The 27,143-nt window shown below is 49.6% G+C and overlaps 3 protein-coding genes across 3 annotated transcripts; all 3 read right to left on the bottom strand.

The window, feature by feature from the left end:
• Window positions 1-2,557: 2,557 nt before the first annotated feature.
• Window positions 2,558-5,833, bottom strand: LOC104253618 (carboxypeptidase A1-like). Its single transcript, XM_059816871.1, has 11 exons — window positions 5,709-5,833; window positions 5,403-5,484; window positions 5,036-5,170; window positions 4,848-4,949; window positions 4,608-4,709; window positions 4,421-4,522; window positions 4,169-4,279; window positions 3,838-3,928; window positions 3,254-3,453; window positions 2,889-2,973; window positions 2,558-2,745 (listed from the first exon to the last, which is right to left on the bottom strand). Exons 1-11 carry the CDS (start codon window positions 5,831-5,833, stop codon window positions 2,558-2,560), a joined length of 1,323 nt encoding a protein of 440 aa, XP_059672854.1.
• Window positions 5,834-6,602: 769 nt separating this feature from the next.
• On the bottom strand, window positions 6,603-11,012 carry LOC104255925 (carboxypeptidase A1). Its single transcript, XM_059816889.1, has 11 exons — window positions 10,909-11,012; window positions 10,109-10,190; window positions 9,224-9,358; window positions 8,974-9,072; window positions 8,356-8,457; window positions 8,180-8,281; window positions 7,934-8,044; window positions 7,628-7,718; window positions 7,281-7,480; window positions 6,878-6,962; window positions 6,603-6,790 (listed from the first exon to the last, which is right to left on the bottom strand). The coding sequence occupies exons 1-11, from the start codon at window positions 11,010-11,012 to the stop codon at window positions 6,603-6,605; spliced, it is 1,299 nt and encodes a 432-aa protein (XP_059672872.1).
• Window positions 11,013-14,637: 3,625 nt separating this feature from the next.
• On the bottom strand, window positions 14,638-26,394 carry LOC104255924 (carboxypeptidase A2). Its single transcript, XM_009810181.2, has 12 exons — window positions 26,281-26,394; window positions 23,899-23,987; window positions 20,955-21,036; window positions 19,924-20,058; window positions 19,060-19,158; window positions 18,284-18,385; window positions 18,015-18,116; window positions 17,193-17,303; window positions 16,740-16,830; window positions 16,150-16,349; window positions 15,066-15,150; window positions 14,638-14,825 (listed from the first exon to the last, which is right to left on the bottom strand). The coding sequence occupies exons 2-12, from the start codon at window positions 23,961-23,963 to the stop codon at window positions 14,638-14,640; spliced, it is 1,260 nt and encodes a 419-aa protein (XP_009808483.2). The 5' UTR covers window positions 23,964-23,987; window positions 26,281-26,394.
• Between the last annotated feature and the right edge of the window lie 749 nt (window positions 26,395-27,143).

The following is a 27,143-nucleotide window of genomic DNA, read 5'->3' as shown; positions in this document are numbered from 1 at the left end:
TCGGTGCTTCTACCATACCAGTATTGGCTGGGTGACCTAGAAATCATCTGAAGCTACCCAGTGACAAAGCAGAGTTGCCTGCTTAGAGACATCATAGGTGGTTACGGAGAGGTTCTGCTCTCTAGCCTTTATGTACGGTATTGCTCAGCTTGCCCCAGCTTTGGCTTCTTGGTCTTGTGGGTTTTATGCTTGAGTTTTTGGGTTTCAATGGGGTTTTTTTTCCCCCTTTCTGAAGTAGACAAGTAATCTTCAACAGTCCCCAAAATTCACCACTGGTGCAGATCATCTGTGTAATTGTGGTGAAAGGACAAGGTGAGAGAAATGGCACACAATTTCCAGTTTGGCAGTTTAAGACTCAACATCCCTGAGCACATTTATCATGTTTATCGTGTCTCCGTGAGTCTTAAATCAGAGGAGTGCTGATTCAGGGACTGGGAGTCTCATTCTGATGAGACCCATAACCTCAGTCCTCTCCAGAGAAGAGCGAGGTGATCAGCACAAACCACTGATGCTGTGTTGGGATCCCCCGGAGGGAGAATAAGGGGAGAAATCAAGGGGCATAGGGCAGAGCCAGCATTTAAAATGTACCAAGCAAAGTACTTCAGAGCTGAATGCCCCTGTGTGTTTGAACACGCATCTATAATTTTATATGTAAAAAAAAAAAATCTGATTGCAGGGAGGTAACTTAAAGCTCCCGGTTTCCCAGAGAAGCCCTTGGATGTTTTAAGATGTACAAACCAGCTCTAATTTGTACAAACTGTCCTTCCAACCCATCCGCTAAGGATCGCATGTGTCCTGGGTTTCCACAGGGAGTGTGTGTGTACGTATGTACTGTAAGAGTTGGTCTGGTCAGGTATGAAGATGAAAAAGTAAAGATCTTATTTCAGCCCATCCTTAAGAAGCTGGATGCATCTCACCGTCTTACTAACTGCTCTGCTTTCTTACCTTCCTCCTCAGTCATGCTTCTGGAAGACTTCTTGTTGGTTTAGTTGTAGGCGTATTTATTTTGAATGAAGTAGCTTGTCCTCCTAGGTCAGACCGGTTGGCTTTCTGTGGAACGGCAGCATCACTTCTTGAGAGAAAAGTGTTTATTTAAATGGTCTGAGCCTAAAACAGGAGCTGTAGGGTTCTTGTCCGCACTCTTCTTCACTCGCAGCCTTGGGAAGCTGACTCACCTTTTGGGGCTTTAGTTACTGACTAGCAATGCTATTAGGTGGCCTAATAAAATAAATAAAAGCTAAATAAAGATTTCAAAGGAGTTTGGTACTGAAGCGTCGTGGAAATGTCACGTTTAGCTTTGAACATATAACGTGGCTCATGCAGCTGCATAGTCTGATCTTGATGTCCTGAGTCCGCTGCTCCTTCTTGTACCGCAGCTCCATTTTTATGTCGTCGTGAAATACAAACACTGAACGAAGCGGCATCTCCTGCATAATTCAGTTGGTAGCTTGCCTAGGCTGGTTGCCTGAAAAATGATACTACCTGATTGATTTAGCTGAATGTGCACAGGAGAGGTGAGAGCCAAGAGAGCCATTTATTACGTGCTTCAAAGGCAGGGTCCGGTACAGCATGCAGGGTCCCACTGGTGTGCAAGTAGATCTTTCAGCTCTGTGAGCACTTGGAAGTGTATAAAATGCATCTGTCTGAAAAGGGAGATGAGAGTAGTGGTCATTGTTTTGGCTTAAAGTCCTGATTTTGCTCTCCAGCTGTGGGAGACAGATCCAAAATCCCTGGCTGCTCTGGGCTGCATGAATACCTCTTTCTGAATCAGATGGACAAAACTAATCCGAGCTGTTTGAGATGCTCCAAATCCAGGGCATCAAAGGAAGAACTGAATGTACTTCCTGTTGTCTTGATGGATTTGTATGTTTTTGGACTCTTGACTCGGTGGTGTTTGGAGGATAGAGTCAAACTCTATATAGTCTGGGAGTTTTAATTGTTTAATTTAATAAAAAGTAAATTATACCAAATGGCTGAGTACCTCTTTTCAGTTTGAGCTTTGACAGCTCATGGAGAGCGTGGAGCAGCGCCTGCAGAAGCTGGGAGTTGGCAGGGCTTGGCTCCCCCTCCCCAGGGGACTGCAGCGGGTGAGGAGGAACCTTTCGACCAGCGCTCCAAGTTGGTGTTCAGCCACAAAGATACGCAGAATAAATTGCGCTAACCCGATTGCCTCACGTCCCAGAGCCACCCCAGCCCCTGGGAGGGCCGTGTCCAAGGTCTCTGCTTGCCCAGTAAGTGTCAGACTGCACCTCTTCCCCTTCCGTCCTCTGCCAGAGCGGAGGGAAAACAAGCACTTCTCTTTCTTTTGACTCCCACTATTTTAATGTGGTTTTAATCCCCTTTTTGGGCCGCTGGCCCAGCACTCGTTGTTTATGTTGGCTGCTGCCACGTGTACCTGCAGGAGCGCTGAGTCAGTCTCCAAAAAAAGCTTTTCAACGTGATTTAAAAAAAAAAAAAATCAAACAACAAAAGGCATTTCTCATCCTTCTTTACATTTATTTGTTGCATTCTTTTCCCCCTCCAGCTAAGTCAACCATCACTCAGCCCCCGATCCCGGTTAGTAGGGATGGTCCCGCGCGTGCAGCATGATGACCTTCAGCCCCAGCCACGTCTCCTGGGCGGTTGGGACGATCTGTTTTGCGGGGAGCAGGAACCCGTAGCGCCCCGTGTCCCGCAGCTCGAAGGTGAAGGAGTACTTAATGCCCTGATTGTACGTCCAGTCAATGGTTCCTCCGCTCGCTTGATCTGAGGAGGGAAACAATGGGAGGGATGCAAAACATCAGTCGCTCTGCGTCGAACGAGTGTTTCATAGGACCTTTTGTCTAAGCCGAGGTGTGAGTGATGATTTTGGTTTATTTTGGGGGAACCACTGCTATCCCGTTACTTACAGATGGTGGTGATGATGCTGCCGTACTTGTAGTTAGTGCCGTACAGAGAAGACAGAGCTGTGACCGCCTTCTCGGAAATCTGGTGCTGGGAATACACAGAAGGGAGAAAGATGAGCCAAAGAAGGGAAAAGCCTGCAGGATACAGCCTGCAGGAGAGGTTATTTGCTTGTGCCACAGGCAAAAAAGATGCCAAAGCTCAAGAGTCTTGGCCTGGGGGAGTCCGCAGGGACTGGCAAAGGAGCCAGGGCTTCTTCCCAGTTTGCCAATACCCCCTTTGCGATGCATGATGGAGGCTGCTCCTCTTCAGAGGAGGAGAGCAGCCTCACATCATCCCAGCCCCCTTCAAACCTCTGTGTCAGCCCTACCAGCTCTTTCTGGTCAGGCACTGGGGTGCTGGTGTAGCCGTAGGGGTAGAGCAGGAGTTGGGAGTAGCTGTGGATGGAGACGAAAGCCTTGATGTTCCCGTGGTTCTTCACAAAGTCCACGATGGCCTTCACCTCAGGCTCCGAGTTGGCGTAGGGTCCATGATATGTCTCTGAGCAGGGGTTTCTGCTGGCCCCGGGCCCTGTGGAGAAGTGAAAACACATTGTGGGTGTTTGGTGGCTTTGGTGGCAGTCGGGTGGCTCAGAATGTCGCAAGGGCAAACGGCCTTTTCCCTTTCCAAGCCCAAGAGCTTTTCCCACCCCACAGCTGCTTGGTGGCCAGTGAGGAATGCTCTTGGAGCTCCTCCTAGACGTTTGTATGATGGCTTTCATTTCTGGTCCCCATCGTGCTGGTCACTAGGGGACATCAAAGTCCTGGGGAGCCTAAAACCCACGTCTCTGCCACAGAGAGCAAATCCCATCCCTTCCTCAAGGGACATCCGTAAATCTTTCTGAGCCAGAAATGGCCTCAGAGCCTCCGCCTGGAGGGCAGAACCCAGCTGTGCTGTGAGTGGGAGAGCTCTGACCTCCGAAACCTGCATCCCAGTTGCGGTTGGGGTCCACGCCGATGCAAACGGAGCCCGACTGCCTGGACCTGGTCTTGCGCCACATACGGTTCTGGAAGGGCAGAGCCATCTCAGCTGGTGTCCAGGGCCGGAGCTCCACTGGCCTCGAGCGGACAGGGGGCTGTCATCTGGGGGGGCTAATGGGTCATGGTGGTCCCCTTCCCACCCCATGGAAATGTAGACAAGGAGGACTTGAGCCTTCAGGGGCCTCCATGTGCAGCACCCCAGTCCTGCTCCTCAGCCCCATCCAGCATGGCCATAGGAGCCGGGGAGAGGAAAGCTGGGGCAATACCTGGGTTTGGGTGAATACGAAGCCGTCAGGGTTGGTGACGATCTCCAGGAAGATGTCCATCTTGTCCAGGATGGAGGCCAGACCTTCGTCATTCTCGTGATCCAAGGCAATCTAGAGAGGATGGTGGTTTGGGGCTCCCTGGGGCTGCTGGAGCACCGTCCTCTCCGTGGGGTCAGCCACTTGGCATCCACCGTGGCTGCAGGACCTTGTGGCCCTTTGGGGACGTAAGACGTGTCCGGGAGGTGCCCATACCTTCTTGGCAAACCAAACGCCGCTGGCCTGTGTCACCCATTCACGAGAGTGGATGCCGGTGTCGATCCAAATGGCCGGGCGGTTCGTCCCCCCTTTGCTGAACTGGAAGAGCAGAGATGGGGGGAGGTTGGCTTTGCCCCTCGCCCTGCTCCCGCCTCCGGTCACCCCACGAACCCCAAATCCTCACCTTGAGCACGTAGAGGGGGCGGTTCTCTGTCGAACGGCCGATCTCGAGCTTGCTGACCAGGTTGGGGTTTTCGGCCACCATCAGGTCCATGAAGGTGTAGATCTGGGGGAGAGGGATGGGGGGATCACGCCTGGCTCACCCCCTGCCCTTGCTGCACATAGAGCAAAGGGCTTTGCGAGAGCACTTCCAGGATGCGATTTTTCCCCCCAAAAAAATGCCCCAAATTTTGTGCTTTCTCACCTCATCTAGGCTGTGGTAGGTGTCATAGTTGAAGGTGTTGGTGGAAAGCGGCAGCTGGCTGCGGCCACGAAGCATCTCCATCTGCTCGTTGTCCACCAGCGCCTGAGAGACACGGGGCAGGATGAGACCTCATCCCCTGCTGCGCTGAGACCCCGCATGTCACCCGCCTCCCCTCCGCCACCGCTGACCTGCACGTCCTCGATCATGATGGAGTAGGAGATGCCGTTGGCCTCCAGGTGGGCTTTGAGGGGCTGCAGGCTGGGGAAGGGCACGCGGACGTCGACCGGGTACCCGAGGCCACGGGGTGCCAGCCAGAAATCCAGCTGGAAGGGGAGAAAGTGAGACGAGGGGGTTGGATCCGGCTTTGGGCCACCCCCCCTGCACGAGCTTCTCTCTTGTTTTTCACCAGCTGGTCCCCATCATCCCACATCCAGCCCTCACCAGCCCCATCCCTGCTCTACAGCATGGTTTGGGGGGTGCAAAGCAAGGGGCACAGGCTACGGGGGGGGGTGGGGGGGTGGCCCCAAAAACCACCCCTGCCACTGCACCCGATACCTGCAGCTCCTCGAGGTCCTCCAGCTCCTGCACCTTCTGCAGCTCCTCATCGCTGGTGGGGACGATGCGCAGCACCTGGTGCCTGCGGGGTCAGGGGGTGCTGGGGGGCACGGGGCCAAGCTCCAGCACCCGTGGGTCCAGCTTAACCCCCACCCATCCATCCCCATTCCCCCCCCCGCCCCGAGATTTGCACTGAGCCTCTTCCCGCAGGTGTCTGTGCCCCCTCAGGGCTGAACCAGCTCCTTCTGCCCCGACCGGTGCCACCGTCCCCATCGCAGCCACCCCCCGCCGGCCGGACCCCCCTACCCAACAAAAGTCTCGGTGCCGGCGGCTGCTGCCACCAGGGCAGCCAGCAGCAGGAGGGCCCTCATCGTCAGCCGAAAGAGTCTGTCCCGTGCCCCAACAGCACCCCGGGGCCTCTTAAATCCCATCGGGACGGTGGCCTCCCCACCAGCCGTCCCCTTTCCCAGGGCCGTGGGAAGGCTCCGGCTGGCACCGGCCAAGGTTGGGCACCGCAGCCCTGCCGTCCCCCCTCTGCGGTGCTCCCGGCCCTGGCCAAACCTGTCCTGGGAACCGGCTGGGGCCGTCGTCGGTGAGTCAGCCGCCGGCGGGGCGAGAGGCGGGGAGGTGCCAAAATCCCACCGCCCACGGCACCGGCTGCAGCTGGGAGCTGCAAGGAGGAAAAGGGCAAAATTGGGTCGAGAAAGTGCGAGATGTGAATTTTGGTGTGGGGGACTTGGTGAGGTGGATACCTAAACCGTGGCCGTGGCACGGAGGAAATTGGTTTAAAGTTTGGCGCAGGGCAGAGGTCAGAGCAGGTGACAGTCATCTCAGGTGGCAAAAATAAAATAGCAAATAGCACTTCTCACCCAGCGATGGCCCTGAGGGTGCCCAGTGTCCCTCCTCCCAGCCCCTGGGGAAGGGATGATGGAGCAGTGCTGCCCAAAAACCCACAAATTTGGGTTTGGTTGCCCAAAAACCACCCATCCCCTCCCAGCTCCTTCAGGGCTGTTGAGCCCAAAGCATGGGGACTGGAAGGGCCAAAGCCACAAGGGGGGAATAAACACCTGCAGGGCTGGGAATCCTTTTTCACTGTTTTTTTGAAGTCTAACATGAGAAAATAAAGGTGCCAGCTTTAAACCATAAAGAGCCTCCAGGATTATTTATTGAGATGAGGGGATGCCGTGGGAGGTGCCGGGTTCAGTACGGATGCTCCAGGACGTGGACCATGATGTCCAGCAGTGCTGGCCAGGTCTCGGTAGCGGTGGGGATGATCTGGGTGCTGGGCAGGAGGAAGCCGTAGCGCCCCGTGTCCCTCAGCTCGAAGGTGAAAGAGTATTTCACCCCGTTGTCGTAGGCCCAGTCAACAGTGGTGCCGTCTGCCTTGTCTACAGGGAGAGAAGACGTGATCCCAACGCTGAGCGTTCGTGGTGGACACGATGCCACCAGGAAGGGGAAAGTTAAGGGACACTTACAGATGGTGTCTGCGATGCTGCCGTAGGTGTATTTTGTCCCATACACAGCCGTCAAGTCACTCACTGCCTTTTTAGCCAGTTCATTCTGCAAGGAAGAGCCCAAAAGTGGTGAGACCTGGTGGACCAAGACCTTGGGGCAGCAGAAACCCTGGGGCAGTGGGTTCTAGAGCCCAGCACTGTTTCCCACCCCCTCTGCTCTTGCTTTTCCCCAAAACGCTCTTAGTTTTTGACGGATGGGAGGTATCTCTTGCAATCGCCCTCCCTCCAAGAGCCAGGTGATGGGCTTCAATATGCAGGTTGCATCTAATGAGAGGAGCAGGGAGGGTCCTGGGATGATCCAACCTGACTCTTCCAGCAAGGCTGGCGCTTGCAGCCCCACATCTGCCTTTTGGGGCCATCTCACCAGTTCCTGGTGGTGGGGTGCAGGTGCTGTCTTGTAGCCATAGGGGAAAAGCAGCATCTGGGAGTAGCTGTGGATGGAGATGACCGATTTCACATTCCCGTGGCCGCTGATGAAGTCCACGATGGCTTTCACTTCCACCTCGGAGTGGGCGTAAGGGCCATGGTAGGTCTCGGAGCAGGGGTTGCTGCTGGATCCAGAGCCTGGGGCACGGTGGAAGAGTCACCATGCAGAGAGGCTGCCCCGGGGAAGCGTTTCTAGCCCCCACATTACTCCCCTCTATCAGGAAGCTTTGATGCTTCAAGGCATGAGCGATGGCCCTCATGGGGACTTGGCAGCCTGGTCCTCACCTCCAAAGCCCGCATCCCAGTTTCGGTTGGGGTCCACACCAATGCAGTGGGAGCCGGCGTTGATGGATCTCGTTTTGCGCCACATGCGGTTCTATGGATGAGACCGTCACAGGGATGTGAACCCCCTGACCTTGGGGGAAAGATGACGCCCTGCTGCCCAAGCATCTCTAGGGATGGGAGTAAACCGCCTCCACCCTCTCACCATCCCACATGGGGACATCCCCCCCCACCCAAAAACCGCAGCCAGTCAAGTTTGCCAGAGCCAAGAGCCAGGACAAGTTACCCCCACAGTGTCCCCACACTCACGGAGCTGTGGGTGAAGGCAAAGCCATCGGGGTTGGTGACGATCTCAAAGAAGATGTCCATGCTATCCAGGATGGCGGTGATGGAGGGGTCCTGGCCGTAGTCCTCAGCGATCTGCATGGGGAGGGGAGCAGGAGCTGCCTCAGTGCCCCTCGGGGACAAGGGACGTGACCGAGCAGCACCACGGGGAGGTGTTAAAAAAGGGCTGGGGTAAGAATTGGGGTCCCATGTCCCGGGCCATGTGGTCACCTTGTTGGCCGTCCAGACGCCGGTGGCGTGGGTGATCCATTCCCGTGAGTGGATGCCGGTGTCCAGCCAGATGGCCGGCCGGTTCGATCCCCCGGTGCTGAACTGTACGGAGAGGGGGGATTTCAGCCCCGCGCCCTCCCAGGGCTGGGCAAGGTGAGGCTGTCCCCAGTACCCACCTTCAGCACGTACAGGGGTCTGTTCTCGTAGCTCTGCCCGATCTGGATCTTGCTAACAAGGCTGGGATGATCGTTCACCAGCATGTCCATCCAGTCATAGATCTGAAAGGAGAAGTTGCTGGGTCATGAGGCTCACCTTGGCTTTCCTTTTGGTTTTTAGGGTATCCAGCACCAGATGCAACATGCAGAGCCTCCCTGGAAAAGATCTGGTGCTTCCCTGGAGAAGACCAGGTGCTTGGACCTCTGTGCAAGCAGGGAGGTGCACATCACAAAGGCTTTTGCAAAAGCAGAATGAAAAGTGGGGGAAAAAAAGGTCTGAGATCCCCCAACACCATCACAGTCTCCATCAGCCACCCACTGGGCTCCAAGCACAGGGTTTGACACCCAAAATGAAGTTGAAGGTGTCTTCCAGCCAGGTGGGGAGGTGCCAGGAGAGGCCACTCTGCACGTGGAGGAATGCCCGGTCTTCTGGCTCAGCTAAAACCTCTGCCCAAGCAGGAAAGACGTGTCCTGGGAGGGTCTCACTGCCACAAGGTACGTCACCGCATGGATGCAACCATTGCACGGGCTAAGCATGACCCCAGCAAGATGAAATAAATGCTCTGCAGAGCAAAGTACCTCCTCTATCGTGTGGTAGGAGGCAAAATCGAACGTATTGGTGCTTCTCTCTGTCCTCCTCGACTTCATCATGGTTTTCTTTTCCTCATCCAATAATTCCTGTTTAGGAGAGGAAAAAGCAAACAAACAAACAGGCTGGAAGGAGCAGGGGGTCGGGTTTTCTTCCATGTCCTGATGGTTTCCAACTTTTGGGACCTTCTCGTGGGACTGAACTGCAGGAGCTCGTCCCACTCCCCACCACAGTCCTTACCTGCACGTCCTCTATCATGATGCTGTAGGAAATGCTATTGGACTCCAGGAAGATTTTGACAGCTTGGAGGCTGGGGAAGGGCACCCGCAGGTCAGCTGGGTGGCCAGGGCTGGTGGGCTCATGCCAGAAGTCAACCTGGTGTGGGAGAGAGGAGAGAGCTCAGCCCCATCCCATGCTGGTGCTCATCCATTGAGCTCCCCAGCACCACAAGGTGTCTCATAAGAATTTCCATTGAAGGATTCAAAAAGGTCTTTGGACAAGTTTTGGGACACGCATGGGTACCAGGGTGGGTCAGGGTCCCTTTGCCTCACTCAGTGGCTCTTCTACAGAAACACGTTTCAGCCCAAGTCACTTGTTGGCTGCAAATGTCCCTTTGAACGATAAGTTTTTGTGATTTGAACTGACACGATGAGACACCGGGGTTGCTTTGTGCTGGTTTTGCTCCTCAATTCAATAGACGTATCTCCTTACATCAGCTTTGAGGTGCAGATGTTGTTCCCCACCACCTAAATCTCTCCTGCTGCTCCCGCTGCTTCAATTGTTTGCCAGGATTCACCCCCCACCAAAGCAACCAGGGAAAACGCAGTGGGAGCAGAGTCATGTTGTAATTGAAGCCAAAAAAAAAAAGAAGTAAATACTTTTTAGACCAGAATACTCAGTCCAGGTATGACGATGCTGCAGTGGCCAGGGCATTCCCGCTTTGTCTGAAACAGGAGGGCTGAGCTCAAGGCGCCCCAAGCTAAATATTATATTTATATAGCTATAAATTATATGTATCCAAATGGGAATGAAAATTGGATGGGAGGCCAAAAGGAGGAGGGAGCCCTGGATGTCACCAGGGTCTGTTTAACATTGGGGGATGCTCAGGGTCCCATCGCAGCTCACCTGCAGCTCTGCCTGCTCGCCCAGCACCCTGAGCAGGGTGATCTGCTCCTCGTCGCTGGCCGTGACACGGAGGACCTGGTCCCTGCAGGGAGGCAGAGCCATCAGCGTATGCGGGAGGGATCACAGGAGTGGGGGAAGGAGCTGAGCCTCCAGTGCTGACGTGGTCCCATCACGGACTGGGTGGAGGCTGTGAAAGGTCTACACTGGCTCAGTGGGTTGGAAAGTGCATCAGTTGTTGGAGATTTGGTGCCGAGAGCAAAAAATGCAGGTTCAGAACAGCTACAATGAGAAAAACAGCAAGTGCCGGAAAGCCCGAGGCAGACTCCATCCTTCCTTTGATCACGAGAGCTCCCAAAATGTTAGGAAATATCTAACATATAGTTATGTTCTGTCTATATCTATCTATATGTTAGATATTTCCTAACATAGCCTCTGCTCCAACCCTGCTGGGCTCCCCAAAGGATGGGTACAACCCCCAGCAGAGAAGGAAACGCTCTCCTTCCCCAGCAGCAAGGTTTCCCTATCTCGGGTCAGTCCTTCCCCCAGAAAAGCTCAGGGTAATGCTCTTGGGATTTAGCGTCCCCTAATTTCTACCTGCTGTGTGCTCAAAACCTCCCTCCAAAGCTGGAGTGAAACTACATCTTTCCCAGTGTCCATGTGGCAAGAGCTACTGGACTTCCCTCCTTTGGGATGTTGTCCTTGTTGACCCCAAAAGAGGGCAGAGAGGGCCGGGCATCTCTCACCCCAGTCCCCATCCCCACCCAGGGTGCCCCACCACCCCTGCTTTTGGCAGGACTCACCCCACGAAAAGCTGCTCGCTGCAGGCGGCTGCCACAAGGGTGGTGAAGAGCAGGAGGATCTTCATGGCGGGCGGACGCGGATGAGCCTCAGCCCCTGAGAGCATATACAGTCCCCCTATATAGTGCTCTGGGGGCACTTGTGGACCTTCTCACCAAGGCCACATCTGCTGTCCCCGCAGAGCCGGCAGCTACAAACAGATAAGCCAGGAACTGCTCCTGGGAGCCCAAATGTTTGCTTTATTTGGCAAAGTCAATAAAAGAGCAGCCAAATTAGGGAGGATCTGATAAGGTCTTCCCCGGGTGCTCGGGTCCTGCTGGGGAGGGCGTGTGCCCGTGCACCCAGCTTGGTGCGAGTAGGTGTCATGGTCACAGTCACCACCCAACCCATGGGCGTGGGACGGTGGCAACGGTGGGGTCGTAGGGCCCCAGAGTAGACAAGGACACGGCGCTTTGTTTCCATGAATTTCTTTATTACCGATAACTATTAGTAAGTCAAGTATAATTATGATTAGTAAAGCAAGTGTATATTACAAGTTACTACAAAATTACTAGCAGAAAAGGAAGCACATAAACATATATATATATATTTATGATTAATTACTTATATGCACACCTCTATATATTTAAAAAATCAAAATAGTTCAATTTAAAAAATCAAAATATATCATTCAAATTGTTACCGGTGCCGTTCGTCAAACCGCTCCCAGGAGTGGGGCCAGTTGACGATAGATGAAGTCTCACTTCAAAGACGATGGGTGTCACGGAGCCCAGAGCCAGGCGTTCCCAGTGAGGGTCTGAGGGGTCGCACAGGGACGTTCACCCGGGGGTAGTGCCTGGAGAGAGAGAAAGAGGGGCTCGGTTTTGGGTAGAAAGCGAGTTATTTTAATGTCTTTAGTATAGATACATGAGTGGGCGCAGGACAGCAGCTCCTGGAGCAGCCGTTGCTGACTTTTGCTGTCTTAGGAGGTCAGTTTGTTACAGTGGTTTCTTTGTTCCGCAGGTTATAGCAGCGTCTTTGTTCCCCAAGTTATAGCAGTGTCTTTGTTGTGCACTTATCTACGATGGCCCCAAGCTCCCGCCCGTGCTTGTCAAGGATGCTCCGGGTTCCCGGGCCGGGTTCCCAGAGCGGCAGACATCATCTCAATCAGTATTTTAGCAGACATCTTCTAATCGTGGGTTTTTTTCCCATTAAAACCAGGTCACCTTTCTGGTTGCACCAACAGCAGGGTGTGCCACGGGGAAGATGCCACGGTCAGAGGTCCATTACGACTTCATAATGTGGAACCGGTGATGTTGGTGAGCTGGTCCTGGCCAGTGGTGCCAGCACAGACGTCCTGGTTGAGGCAGGATCATGGGGTAGTTGAGGTGGGAAGGGGACCACAGGAGGTCTGTACCCGACCTTCTGGACAAAGCAAGATCAGCTCTGGGGGCAGACCAGGTCCCTCCATGTCGGGTCTTGGAATCCTCCAAGGATGGAGGCTGCACAGCCCCTCAGGGTGATGTGTCCCACTGCTGGACTGTCCTCCCGGTGGAAAAGCGTTTTCCTATGTCCAGCCTGGCTCTCGTTTCAGCTGATGCCACTGCCTCTCCCATCATGCTTTGTAGTGAAGAGCTTGACTCCATTTTCTCAACCTCCTTGTAAAGACAGGAGGGCCCCGTTAGGTCCCCCCACCCCAATGCTGCCTCATCTCCAGGCCAAACCAGGCCATCTCGCTCAGCATCCCATCATGGGACACATCCTCCTGTCCCTCTTGGTGGCCTCCATCGGACTTGCTCCGTTGTCATCAAGCCACGCACCTACAAGAAGAGGCCCCAGGTGGCCTCAAGACCTGGATGGTTGGATGGAGCTTCAAAGCCAGGGTGAGGTCACAGGTCTACAACCCCGGCTGAGGCTCCTCAGGCTCCGCAGCTCCTGACCACCACTGGCCACAAGGTCCACGCTCTGGTGGCAGCAGGTCAGCTGGATCCAGGAGCCAACCACGTGCCCTGGGCCCTCCCCATCAGCGGGGTTTTACTGGGGGTGTTTTTTATCACCAGCTGGAGGATGGGATTTTGGAAAGGCGTGTCAGTTTGGGAAGCAGGTGCCACCGGACGGGGCTGTAAGCAGAGGGGACGGGGACACGTGCGGGGAGCACTGGCCGCCCCGTGCTTGGGTTTGCTTTCCAAAACGGCTCCACCCAAAACCAAACCCACGTGGAGCTTCCCAATGCCTCAGCTGCACCTTCACCTTCCTTCCCCTGCCAACAGCCTCGCGTCCTTTGAGTCTGACCTAACATTTCACCCGCTGTGTCAGGTGTTTGCTCTCCCGCCAAGCTCACGGAGGAGTGAGTAACTCACCGGCTGCTGGGGGGATCACAGGACATCGAGATAAACCTGTTAGACTTGATAATCACTGCAACAGCAGCCAGGATTGCTAATCTCTGTTCCTTTGGTGGCTCCCATGCACGGCCCTGAGCTGTTTGCTCTTAATCCCACACGAAATTAGCAGGCTGAACAACAGAAGGAGGGAAGCTGGCTCTTGAGGGACCACGGGCTGGCTGTGCTGGGTGAGAGAGGCGTCCTCGCACCTCCGTCCTCCCTCTAACCGTGCCCAGTGGGCAAATCTGGGAGGGAGAAAAAGGGCAGGACAAATATATGGGGACATTAGGCCAGGAGACCCACCCCTCCCACCAGCAGTCAGTGACCTGGCAGCGTCCTGAGGCTCATTAAAGGAAATTAAATTCCTTTAATCAGTCTCAGAGGCTGGATTACGCTGCTTAACATCAGGCCCTCCGCACCAGCCCGTTCTGCCCCCAGAAACGAGCTCCCTCAGAGCCCCCAGGTTTACAAGAGCAGCAACACAGAGCTGTTGTGCACAAAGAAATTCTTCCCTGTCCTCTCTAAACAGCCACTGGACGCTACCAGGGTGTAAGGCAGGCTCACGTAATCCCCCCAGCTGTAGCTACGCTGCAGTAGTGGAGCTATTAACTTTCCAGATGATGTAGTTTATCATTCAAGTCTTTCAGCGGCTCTGAAGAGTTCACACCACTTTCAATCCACAAATTTCAGAAATACTTTTGAAAACTTCCACCCTCACCATGCTGGGAGCCAGTTTCTGCACTGGTGACAGGGCTGGTTGCGAGGAGGGGGTTTTGCAGAAGTACAGAACACTGCTAAGGGCTAGCGCTGCTCGGAGCAAACACCTTTCGCATTTACTGATAGAGATGGAGCTGCAGAGGGCAGAAGGCAGGACCGTTTGCAGCAGTCATGAGCTATGGGACGAGCATCTCCTCCTTTCCCAACACAGCTTTCTGCTCTTAATCTCCCCTCAGCCTCTGCACTGACGCAATTCCCTCAGCTGACTTCTTTTTTAGCTGGGTGGGAAAAGGCTTGCTCTCTTTGTCTCACCAGAGGTCACTCTGACATCTCTATAGCCACAAAAGTGGTCACATCTTCCATCCTCCTCTTGTCACTCTTCCTGTGTCTCCTGTGTTCCTGTCTTACTGTGTCTCATTGAGGTGGACCGCAACCGAGTCCTAAATCTTCTGAGGGGTCTACCACGCACGCAGAGAGGCAGTGAACGAGACAAGCATGAAACATCTTTTATACGCAGACACATATTGCTGTAGGAGGAATGCACACGGGGTTTTTATTCAGCCAGGTACCGCATCATTACAGCTGCCTCAAGCACACCAAGGGAAAAGGATTTATGAGCTTGCTGCTACAGACAGCTGATTCCCACCCCGGCTTTTAATACGGATTGTCTCGCACGTGCTCCATGATTGTTTTCAGACCCAGCCAGGTCTCCTCTGCAGTTGGGATAATTTGGCTGGCTGGCAGGAGGAAACCGTAGCGACCCGTGTCTCGCAGCTCAAAGGCGAAAGAGTATTTGATGCCATAATCGTAGCTCCAGTCAATGCTGCCTCCACTGGCTTGGTCTGAAAGAGAAAGGGAGAAGAGCCAGAGGGGTGAACAGAGGCTCGATTTGAGTTCTGCTGTCCTAGTTTTTATATTTCTAAGGGACGAGTATTAGGTTTTTATGCGAACACTCCAACGTTTGACTGGTGGGATGTCTCTGCAGAAGCATCACTGCTTCCGAGAGGGAGAGACCTTGTGGGGGGGACAGAGATTGTTGCCCTGGGACAGCCCATAAAAGCTCAGACTAGCAAAATACTCACAGATAGTAGTGCAAATGCTCCCCACTGTAAAGGTGGTGCCGTACAGGGACTGGATGGAACTGGCGGCAGCTCTTCCCAAGGCATCCTGGAGAGGAGAAGATGGACAAGTCAGAAAGTAGCCACGCTTAATGGAGACTAAATGTTAAGATTTTGCCAACCTGAACCATACTCAGGGAAATCTCCAGTCTTTCACAAAATCTCCAATCTTTCGCCCCCTGCAATAAACTAGTGCCAAATCAATCCATTTCTTAATCACTCATTCTAGTGACAGCACTCACAGTTTCCACAGTATTTTGGGGAGGTGACATTGTAGGTGAATTAAATCATAGCAGGTTCTATATCTGATCATCCAGTGTTTCATCTCACCGACTGTCTCGTCAAGAGAAGGTTCAAGAGATACCAGAAAATCCCAAGGCAGTCAGAGGTCTTCCAATAGTCAGTGGTCAACAGGTGGTTGTAGAGAAAACGGAGCTAGGCTCTTCTTGGAGGTGTAGGGAAAAAGCACGAGTGGCAACAAACAAATTGCCACAAGGGGAATTGCACTTAGGTATTAGGGAAAAAGAAAATCCTCATGACAGTGGGGAAACTTTGGGAAGGGCTTGAAGAAGCTGTGGAATTTGTCTTTAGAAGTATCAAACCACATCAAAACAATGAATCAAAACTCAGCTGGGCAAGGCCCTAAAACAACCCAGTCCAACCTTGAAATCAGCTCTAACCCCAAAGCCTGCCTGCTTTCAGCAGAGGGTTAGACTAGAGACCTGCAGGGGTCCTTTCCACTTAAATCATATCACCTCAAAGATATTATTACAGCTGTGATGCTGTCATTAAAGCAGAAGGAAGGAAACATGGATGAGCAAAGAGGGCTGAGAATGGGTGGGGATGACACGTGTTTGCATATGACCAAGATTTCTCTTCTAAAGGCATTGCATTGCACCGGGGTTTTGTTCACTCTCACAGATGGTTACTGTTACGGATGGCAGAGTTTAGCCTCTTGTTTTAATCCTGGTATCTCACTGTAATACTCAAGTATAAAAAGCCAGCTGGACAGAACAGAGGAAGCTAAAGCTGAGTCATTATGTCTCACCAGCTCAGCGTAGTCTGCCGGTTCAGTGCATTTATAGCCATAGGGATACATCAGGAGCTGAGAGTAACTGTGGAGGGTGAGGAAGGCCCGGATGTTTCCATGATTCTTAATAAAGTTGACAACAGATTTAACTTCCACCTCTGAGTTGGCACTGGGACCACGGTAAGATTCAGAACAGGGATAACTACTAGCTCCAGGACCTGTTGGTGCAAAGAGGGAACAAAGGCAAACCTGTAAGAACTGGCGTTCGTGAAAGGTCAAAGCAGACCAACACAAAGCGGGGCTTTCCTAAGAACCGGTCTTCAGCCAAAGGTCTTAAGTGCTGATAAATGCTCAACCAGCAGCATCAGAGCGTGAATACTCAAGGGACATACTTCTAGATAATACACGTTACTGCCTTCATCTTGTGCTCACTGGCAATTAATCAACATGAAATTATCTTTACAAAAGACAGCTACCACCCTATTTGACCATTTTCTTTTTGAATCCCTTATATTAAGGCGATTGCTGGTCCTGTGTAACAGGATCCGGGAACATGAAAGGGAACTTTCTTCTCAGCGACAGCCAGAATCCAGAAACTTTATTCCTACCTCCAAAACCTGCATCCCAGTTCCTGTTTGGATCAACTCCAAAACACACACTGCCTTGGATCTTGGAGCGGGTCTTCCGCCACATGCGATCCTAAAACAAACACACATATTATGGCTTTGAAAAGGAGCAAATCTCAGTCCTTGCATGAAAACTGCTACCCAGAAATAGTTGCCATTCACCAGGAAGAGATCCCATGCACAAGCCTAAGATTATTTCTGATGGGCTGACTGCTGAGATGGGCCAATGGACAAAAATCAAAGGGCTGGTGAATTTACAGTGGATTAGGATGGGTTAGACAAGTAATTAGTATCTTTGGCTGCCCAACTCTTTTAACTCCTTCTTACAGCATTAAGAAATGGACTTTCAGAGCCTACTTCCCTCGCATTTATTGTTCGCTTGCAAGAGTGTGACAGCATTCTAAATCAGCTTAGACACACAGCATGCTTACTCACTGTGGTGTGAGTGAATACATATCCATCAGGGTTTGAGACTGTCAGCAGGAAAATGTCCATTTTGTTCAGCAGAGAGGTGATGGATGGATCCTTCCCATAGTCAGAGGCAATCTAAGCAGAGACAATATGGTATGCCATGATTATCAGCATACTTCTTTCCCGCTTGCTTACGCTCTCACAGCTAAGTATGGAGGCAAGTCTGGCTTTCAGGGTGGGGAAACAAGGACATCAATTATCTGCTAGCCATAACTGTTCCTCGTTAGACTTGGAGCTTGGAGAGAGCAATGAATCTGTTTTACTATTTTCTTCTGAAGACAGGAAGTTAATGGAAGAGGGCAATAAAATTTTTTCCTGCCTGTCCCGGAGAATGGGCCAAGGCTGGCACTAAGATTGAGATGGATTAGCCAGGTTGGGAATACACAACTGTGCTGCACTCCTCTGGTAGCTTAGTCATTTTCAGCAGAATTTAAACACTCATTTACATAGAGCTGGAATTTTTTGCCCACAGTGTTCCTCTGTGTCGGCAGACCGAAGCAGCAAACTAATCTCAAAGTCCTCGGTTATTTGTATAACTATCAGCGCTGCAGTCCTCAACGATTTCACCTGGACTACTACACTTTGTCTACCAGCTGTTCTAACAATACACAGCATTTTTCAATTCTCTGTCTAGGCAGCTGCCATATTCTCTTTGGAGTTGGCTATGTTTTAAGAGGGGTGAAGGAGAGTTAGCAGAGCTGGCTAAACACATACAGGTGTGATATACTTTCAAATAGTCAGAGGCATTCCCAAGATAAAAGAAAAATCAATCACTGCTCAAGTGACCTTTTTAGCCATCCATATCGCACTCGCTTGGGTAACCCACTCTCGGGAATGGATACCAGCATCAATCCAGATTGCGGGACGGTTGCTTCCTCCAGTGCTGAACTGTCAAATAAAACAAAGGTTTAAAACTCTTACTGTCACCTTTTAGTCAAGAATATCCCATATAGACTGGGATGCTTTGGACTGAATTGTGCTGTATCTATAATGCATCTGTATATTAGTATGCGCATACGCATACGTAGGCACACATTCTGTGATACATATTGTACCTTGAGCACATACAAAGGCCGCTTTTCATAGGATTCCCCGATCTGGAGCTTACTGACAATGTTGCTATATTCAGACGCAAGATGATCCAGTTCTGCATAAATCTGAAATGAAAAGTTACGATGACATTTACGTTACATGTGTGTATAGTAATGCCCAGAACAACTGTAGGACCTGATGAAATCTACTTTTCTTTCCATTTGCCTTCAATACTACGACCTCTTCAAAGCCCCATCTCACCTTATGTCAGTGTATTCAGTGCTGTTCCTAACATCACAAAGTAGAAGGAAGCACTGCGATATTGTCAAGATCTACTTATTTCACGAATAAGTTCAAAACCCTCTTTAAGAACTTCTGGTAGTAAAAATACCTCTGCTCTGGTTGGTGGCTATATTTCCTATATTTCCCTATTTCAAGATTCATTTATTTCTCAATCTCTTTTGAGGGTCAGAAGGAAGGGTTTTGACAGAACTCTGCAGAAGAGTTTATGAAAAATTACGATCAACACTTGTCTGCTCCAACACCCTGTCAGGGAAAGCACTGGGTTATTGTGTTGATCACAAAATTAATCCATTTAAAAACACAACCATGTGCCAAAAGAAGCCAGAAAGACATTTTAGATCTTAATATAGTGTTGTTTAAGAAATTTAAGGGAGTTAATTTTCTTAAATTAACTCCATCCCAGCCAAAACCAGGACATGTAGGACGTTTGATCAAAGACAGCATGAAAAAAAGGACAGAAAAAAGAATCTTCTTCCCCCAAAGCTGAGGTACTCACAGAATCTAAAGTGTGGTAAGTTCCATAGTTGAATTTGTTGCTGCTGCGCTCCCTTTCTTGACTGTAGGCCATATCTTGCTTTTCTTTATCTAGAATAACCTAAAAGAAGCCATTCAAATGTTCAGAAAAGCCTGTTTAATTTGCAAACTTCTGACCGAGTGTTTATCTCAAGTAACGAAACGGTGGCACTGCATACTGGCTCCAGCCCCAGACCCACAAGTTGAAGGAAACAGATGCTTCTGCTGAATGTATCTGTAGCAAAGTGGGCAAGAATATGAGTGTTTAAATGGTCAGTATTAATTTTTAAAAGCTTGTTAAGATGAACAAGAATAGCATTGGAAAGCTTGGGGGGGGGAAGGCAGTGTTTCCGCTGAGTTAATGCTATTTTAGGTGCCATTTTGGGATTACTGCTTCATGAAGAAATGCCAGATTAGTGCCCAAGGGGGTGACTTTTCTCTCACACGGTAGTGTACAGTGCTTTCGGATTGTGATCCAGAACTGCTCTTAACACAGTTTACTGAATTATGAGTAACTTTAGTGTTGTGATTCCTAAATGTCTGAGGCCAAAAGACCACAGAAAATTCCTCAGGGGTTATCAGAAGAGCTCCATGGAACCTATGAGTTTATTGATGTCACTATTCAACATGGTCTTGGATAGCATCTGCAGAGTGATCTCCACAGCTTCCCAGTGCAGCAGTGACCCACAGATCGTCTTTAAGAAATTAATCCACAGACTACAAAAATAAGGGGAGGACCTCATGGAAAGCAGAGTATAGAAGAGTCTATGAATTAATGAACGAGGCCAGATTGTGAATCTCTATTTGTTTCCAAAGGATACAAAAGCTAAATATGTGCATTGACTACCTGCAGGTCTTCGATCAGGATGGAGTACTCAATCCCATAGGACTCCAGGAAGGCTTTGACTGCCTGGACACTGTTAGCGGGGATTCGCACATCCACAGGGAGGGCAGGGGAGGAGGGATTTATCCAGAAATCAAGCTGAAAAGAGAAAGGAAAATGGATCTGGTTCGGGGAAAGCGTTCTGCAAGCAGCTCTTTTAAAGCTTTAGAAATGCTGATTTCTCCCAAATAGAACGACTCCTGCAGTATTGTGCCTCCGTCATGCTTACAGCACGCTCCATTCTTTAGCTTGGCCTCACCACAACCTTGTATCAATTAATGTGACAAACTCACAAAAATATAACAAAGGTCCGCAGGAGGCTAAAGTCAGCATTTTCACTGACTTCAGAGCTTCAGTCATATAAGCAAAAGGAAATTTTAGTCTTCTATGATGATTATTTTACTATTCTCCCGTCTACCAGAAATAGTTTCAAGAAAAGCTCTGTATTATAGTATTAGGTAATACGAAACCCATTGTTTTTATTTCTTTTATTTCTCCTTTGGTAGGGCTTTTCTAAGTTTTCATTTCTATACTATTCAAATCAATATTTTAAAAGAAAGTGATAATAAAAATTCTCTCCAATGGCAATAAGAACACTAATAACCTAGAATTTTATAGTGTGTTTTTTATAGTGTGTTTTCCTGTTTCAATACAGTGTAGACTAACTAATAAATTCCTCCCACATTTCTGGGAGACAAGTACAAAAACATTAGCATCCCCACTTTAAAGACAAGCTTTTTGATACTAAGATTAAGGGCAGATCAGTTCAAATATGATTGTAAACCCAGTAGGAAGAAAATATGAATGCAGGCACTCCTCAATATCAGGCTGGTACTAGAACTTGCAGATCAAACGCAAAGTATTGAGACAGTAATTTTTTTTATGGCAGCTGCCACGGTGGGGTATGAACCTTCCAAACACGATGCAAAGTCCTACCCTGGTAAGTCCTACCCCAGTGTGAAACATTAAAAAATGCCTCTGTGGTAATAACATACCTCAAGGTGTTCCAGCGATTCCAAAAGCTGTAACTTCTTAACCTCCTCCTCATTTCTTGTCTTGATTCGGAGAACCTGGTGCCTGCAATAAATCAGTAAGTCTTCAGAAACAGTCTCAAAACAGGGTTTGGTTGAACTCGCTTGTTATTGAGATCATGAATTTGGCGGGTAGTTACTTGCATGCTACCAGCCGATACAGACTTCTTTAATGCAATTGCCTTAGTGTCACCCAAGAGTTCAACCAACAACCTGCAGGGCCAGCCTGCTATACGTGCACTAGATCAGTAAGTAGTTAAATGGCAATTTTTAAGATTTCATCATAAACAAGACATCAAGTGGATGAGTTTTTAATTGCTTATAAGGGTCGGTCTTGCATCTATTAGTTATTTTTTGTCAACAACTTGCAGAAAAAAAATATTCTGGTTGAGTTCGCAAATGATCAAATGTTTGGGGAGCATTATACAACAAAGCAAACCGAACACAAAATATGGGATTTGTTTCACCTTTCTTCAGTTTAGTAAAGACAGTTGACAAACTTTCCTGTGTTGTCAGAAGCTGATACCATCAGAGGGTGGCTTGCGCCATTCCAGGTGCAATGAATCACCTTCTGGAAGTACCTCACTCCACCGGTTATAGAGGTAACCTCAGCAATTAACTTAGACTATGCATTGTACAACATACAGTGATCACAACGTACAGTATCTAAGTGGTTTTTAGATCATTAAAAATATATATCCCATTCAAATACAGAATGTTCTGGGCTGCTTGGTAAAATAGGTACAAGCACACAGTACCACGAGGAGAAGCTGATGAACCCAGCCTCATCTAATTGCAGCCTAAAACTACTTGAAGGGGAGTTACAAAAAAATGACAAACTCTTCTCGGTAGGTAGACGGTGATAACAAGGGGGAATACTCCATGCCTCCATGCCCTGCACTGAGCAGGAGGGTGGACTAAAGACTTCTGGAGGTCCCTTCCACCCAATGCTTTTATGAAATGACAAAAGGATCTATGAACAAGGGAATGCAACAGCTGGGGGACAGTAGATCCTATTCTGGAGAACCAGGGGGGATTCCGAAGGAAACCTGGAAGGCATAATGAATTAACAATTGGAAGTACAGCCTGGGGATCAACAGGATAGCCAAAAGAACCTATATGCTCCTTAGCTGTATAGCCTGGGGGTTACTGCAAATGAGCCGAGCTGTTAACACTGCGTTTGCAAATGGCATTTGGTGGTTAAAGCATTTGGTGTGTTTGTTTTCCTTCTCTTCCCCAGGCATCTGCATTTGGCCACCGCTGGAGACAGAACAAGTCCACAGAGCTCCATCTCCGGACCTGGCCCAGCTGCTCTGCTGGCACCGGCTGCAGGCAGTACTGAAAAATGGAGATGACTCAGAGCAAATCAACGCAAATAACTGCAGAACTGGAAAACACATCTTAAGACAGGGTAAACGGGGGACTTGGCACATGAGCTCAGTGATGTGTGTGTTTATTTACTAGTGTGGCCTCAGCTGCTGAGAACAGACACTTGTTAAGACCGGGTTTCTCAGTCTGGCCAGCTGAGGTGTAAGATTCTTTTGATGAACCAAGTTAAATCAACACTGAAGGCACTTTACCACATTTATAACTTATTATTGGATTCTCCATCACCATAAGCTTTATTTCTGGATTGGATTCTTCTGTGAAGAGATAAGGCTCATTAACCACAGCTACTGGATGTGACTGAGGAATGAATTCATGAGAATCCAGTCTACATTATGCCAGAGACCAGATTAAACGATCTAAATAGCTTCTCCTGGCTTTACAAATCCTAAGGTTTTAGGGCTACAAAGACGATTAGGGGACTGGAACATCTTTCTTATGAGGAAAGGCTGAGGGATTTGGGTCGTTTTAGTCTGGAGAAGAGAAGACTGAGGTGGGATCTCATTAATGCTTATAAATACTTCAGGGGTGGGTGCCAGGAGGATGGGGACAGTCTTTTTTCAGTGGTACCCAGTGACAGGACAAGAGGTAACAGGCACAAACTTGGTCATAGGAAGTTCCATCTAAACATGAGGAGGAACTTCTTTAGTCTGAAGGTGGCAGAGCACTGGAACAAGCTGCCCAGAGAGGCTGTGGAGTCTCCTTCTCTGGAGATACTCAAAACTCACCTGGATGCATTCCTGTGCAACCTGCTCTAGGTGACCCTGCTCTGGCGGGGGGGTTGGACTAGATGATCTCCAGAGGTCCCTTCCAACCCCTGTCATTCTGTGATTCTGTAAACTATGTGTATTATTTCTTATTCTTAATCCTTATGTCTTCGTACACAGATTTACTCACTGGAATCTAGTGCTCACTTACTACATCTCAGGAAATATCTATTATGTTTTTTAGCATCTTCTATTAAGGTTCTTACAGAGTCAGTAAGACTGTGAGGAAATACATCGGAAGGAGGTAATTTTGCAATGCAACATACAGATAAATCTTTAGAATATAATGGTTGGAAATAAGGATTTGAATTGTTTACAAAGGCTCTGAATAGGATTAAGCATTTAAAGAGAAATGAGAAACTTCAAAAACAAAGGGAAGCTAGCGACCTTTCCAATCTGAATCCAGGCTCTGGTCTTACAGCTCGGCTCTGTGCCGGACCAGATCTGTCAAGCTGAACACTCGAGCTTTGCAAGGTTCAGCTCCAGATCAAGGCTCGAGGCTGCTCTCTAGGTACAGTCTTGGGTGAACATGAATTTAGGAGTTCAACTCTGCAGGTAGACCCTTCTCCTTAGAAAACCCAAACGAAAATAGAGAGGGGTCCCTTCAAACTCTGGAGTACCAAAGCAACAAGAAAAGTCAGTCATAAAAAGCAAAGAATGTATCCCAAGGAGATTTTGTAAAGTTAAGATCATGAAGAACAACAATTGGAAAATACAGCCTTAAATGAAAAGTCTTCCACAAAAGCATAACTCACCCAACAAAAGTTTTCAGGCACAAGGAAGCCCCGAAGAGGGCACTGAAGATCAAAATCAGCTTCATGTTTGATGTGAAGTTCAACTCAGCCTAGCAAAGGTGAATTTATACAGCACTTGGTAAGAAACCCTTTTTCAGATAAAACATATCTGTATTCCATGTGACTAAGTTCTCACATTTATCAGAGCTTTCAAGGCAACCAACAGACAGGAGGCCCATGTCACCTCCAAAAAAATATTTTCCACTGACACATTCAAACCTGTAAGGGAGGAGTTGTTTTCAAAGCTTTGCCCACAAAGCTCCTCGGTGTCCTTTTACACATTTTTCTAGGTAGAGGAAAATCGACTCAAACTGAGTGTCATTCCAGCTCCCACTGGGGGTGAAGAGCTCTACCAGTCGACTCTTGGTCATGAGTTGTTCTCCTACTGTAGATTTCTAGTAGCCCAATCCTTGTTACAGAAAAGCAGAAAAGATCTCACTCCAGCAAAAATACTCAGTTTGAAATAATTGGGTGAAATAATCACTCCGGTGACAGCAGGCAGGCTCTGGGTCCTGCCCGCTGTGCAACAAGTTCTCTCTGATAGACTAGGCCAAGGCAATGCTATAAATTCACTTTTATATGCAAGTTACAGACTTCTAGATAAAAGACAGATAGTCTAAATATATTCTTTATTGAAACTACTAGCATCCCCCCAATCTTCAGTTGGGATGGCTTCATACAGATCCAGCCAGCACTTCAAGCAAAGTAAGGTTGCACCAAGATTCACGTGCAAGCAAGTTGTATAGGAGGAGGGGAAAAAAGCCTTGGGTGAAGAGGAACTTAGAGGAGCTCAACTCTGCAGCTAGACCCTCTTCCTTGGACAGGCTTGCTAGACATCCTCTTCTAATGAAGTATCTTTCTCAGGAAGAGGTGACACAGGTTTGAAGAAGTGCTGGAACAGCCACTGCCGGGTCCTCTCGGCTTTAAAATGCCCACAGGGCTGTTCCCTGATCCAGTAGCTCTCTGGGTCCTTTTGCTCTTATGCTGGACTCTATCTATATCTCGCTTCATGGGGAATAGCCTCCATCTTGTTCACCCTCCATAAAGGTGCCCAGATATTTGAGTTGTCATTATCTACGTTGAAGGAGTAATGGCAACAGGCGGTCTCCTGGCTGAGCTTTGGGAACCATCTCTCTTGCCTTTGGTCATGGGAACAGCCAGCTGCGGTTGTCCCAGAATAACAGGCAGGGCCGGAGTGCTGTTGGATACACTTTTTGTTTGTGCCATTAAAAATGTTACTGAGGAAGAGCCAGATGCTGACCCTGCTGTAACACCTGCAGATGGGGATCCTGGGAACTAACACATAAGAGAAGGGAAATGGTTCAGCTACTCTGTAATCAATGTCAGGAGACGGAGGAACCTCCCTGAGGAACCTCCCTCAATCTCCACTCCCACCCTACCCCTCCGCAGCCGGGGCAGGGGCTTCTTGTCATGTGTTCACAGCAGACTCCAAGCAAGTCTTTGGCCAGGCCTCATGTTTTTGGGAACAAAGGCAGCCTCAGGCAGGGATTCTGCCTGTTTTGACACATAAGAATTAGTCATCCTGCCACTGTTGTATCTTGGGGGCACACTGTGGAGAACATATGCTCTGCAGGGAGGTAAGGTATATTCCTGCAAGTCCCCAGGTCTTTGAGGTTTAACCTAATCCAGTCCTTGGGAAACAAGCAGACCGACACTCCCCTCAACATAAATCAGATAACATGAGTTCATCCTAAGAGACAGGAACCACCATGAGAATTTCCTGCTTCTAGCGCTACCATAATTCCAGTGGAAGTCAATCCCACCTGTAGCTTATGGCCTTCAACGTTTCATAAAGAACCGACAAACTGTCCATACCACCTCCTGTGGATTCACTCTTTGAAAACAGGAAGGAGGGACTTAATTGAGGGCAAAATTACAGCTTGCTTCATTACTCATGCTACATCCCGCATGGATTTAAAGGCTGCCAGGAGATCCCGCCAAACATGATGTCAGGGTCTAAAGTACACCAACAAGCTTCGAGCGCCCTGACCAGCCGCATCTGGGGCTTCCACTCATTGCATTTAAGGAGCTGCATTTAAGCCCAAACCTTTGTACCCATTCCTAAACCCCACTGAAGGGGCTATAGAAACCTGCAGCACTGTGACCTCCCGCTGTAGCCATAAGGTCCTGCAGGGTTTGGAGATCAGCCTTGAACCACAGGGTAAGTCCTATGGGCGAAGTCCTGCACAGGCTGAAAGCCTCTATAGTGCTCAGGGACCAAAACACTTGAGCAAATCAGGCAGCAGCAAAAACAGGGGTGCATCACCACAGCAAGCCAGAAGCCAAAAGTGACAGCAAGGCAGGCACAGGTAGAGAGCTCACCACAAGCGGCACGGCCCCACGGGACCCAAATAAGAGGAGCAGGGCAGGTCTGGTGGCACCGGCCAGGGACAGCCACGGTCCAGATCCTCAGGTAAGTCCACAGTCACACAGTAGGTCCACAGCCAGGATGTGAAGAACTACAAGCCCAAGTCCACCGTGCACCCACTGCAGCTCAAACAAGGACCAAAACAAATGGCCTCAGCTTAAATGCAGCTCCCACGCCAAGGGGCGGAGGGTATATGGGTGGGGGCCCCACATGAGCCCAGCGAGGGCAATTAGCGCGCTCAGGGCCCTGGCACACTAACGTGGGCAGGGTGGGACATACTCTCTGCACAGTCCTAAGAGGCTGTGGGATCATGCAGTGAATCACGAACACCCTAGTGACACGTTAAGAAACGAAAAGTTAAATGAATCTTGTCTACCCAAACTTTGTCTCGTTGCTTAAAATTGCTGTACTGACATACAGACAGTTTGTGCTGTCACTGACAGAGGGAAAGAATGGATACAACCCTCCCTACCAACTAGAAAGGCCTCAAAAGTCATCAAATTTAGGTGGAGTCAGTCCTCTTCTGTAAAGTCTGGACCCTTTGTTGTTGCCCCCTATCTAGAACAGGTTCTTGCAACCAAGATACAGCATAGCAGTCTCTCCTATCACGTGGGAAAGGTAAGCGAGCCCACAGCCTGCGGTCCCCCTCGTCTCCCATCCTCTCAAAATAAGTGTTCAGCAATTCAGTAGGAAAGCGGAAGAGAGGGGAGATGACTTGTGCTGGACCGAGCTTTCCTTGTGCTCCTGCTGCCCTGCTTGTCCCCTCTGCCCTCTCCACTTATCTTCTGCATCGCCTCCTGCTCTCTCACGGAGTCCG

This window comes from Gavia stellata, chromosome 4, assembly GCF_030936135.1.
Source record: "Gavia stellata isolate bGavSte3 chromosome 4, bGavSte3.hap2, whole genome shotgun sequence".
Lineage (NCBI taxonomy): Eukaryota > Metazoa > Chordata > Aves > Gaviiformes > Gaviidae > Gavia > Gavia stellata.
The sequence above is the reverse complement of the archived record's forward strand: the minus strand, read 5'-3'. Positions and strand labels throughout refer to the sequence as shown.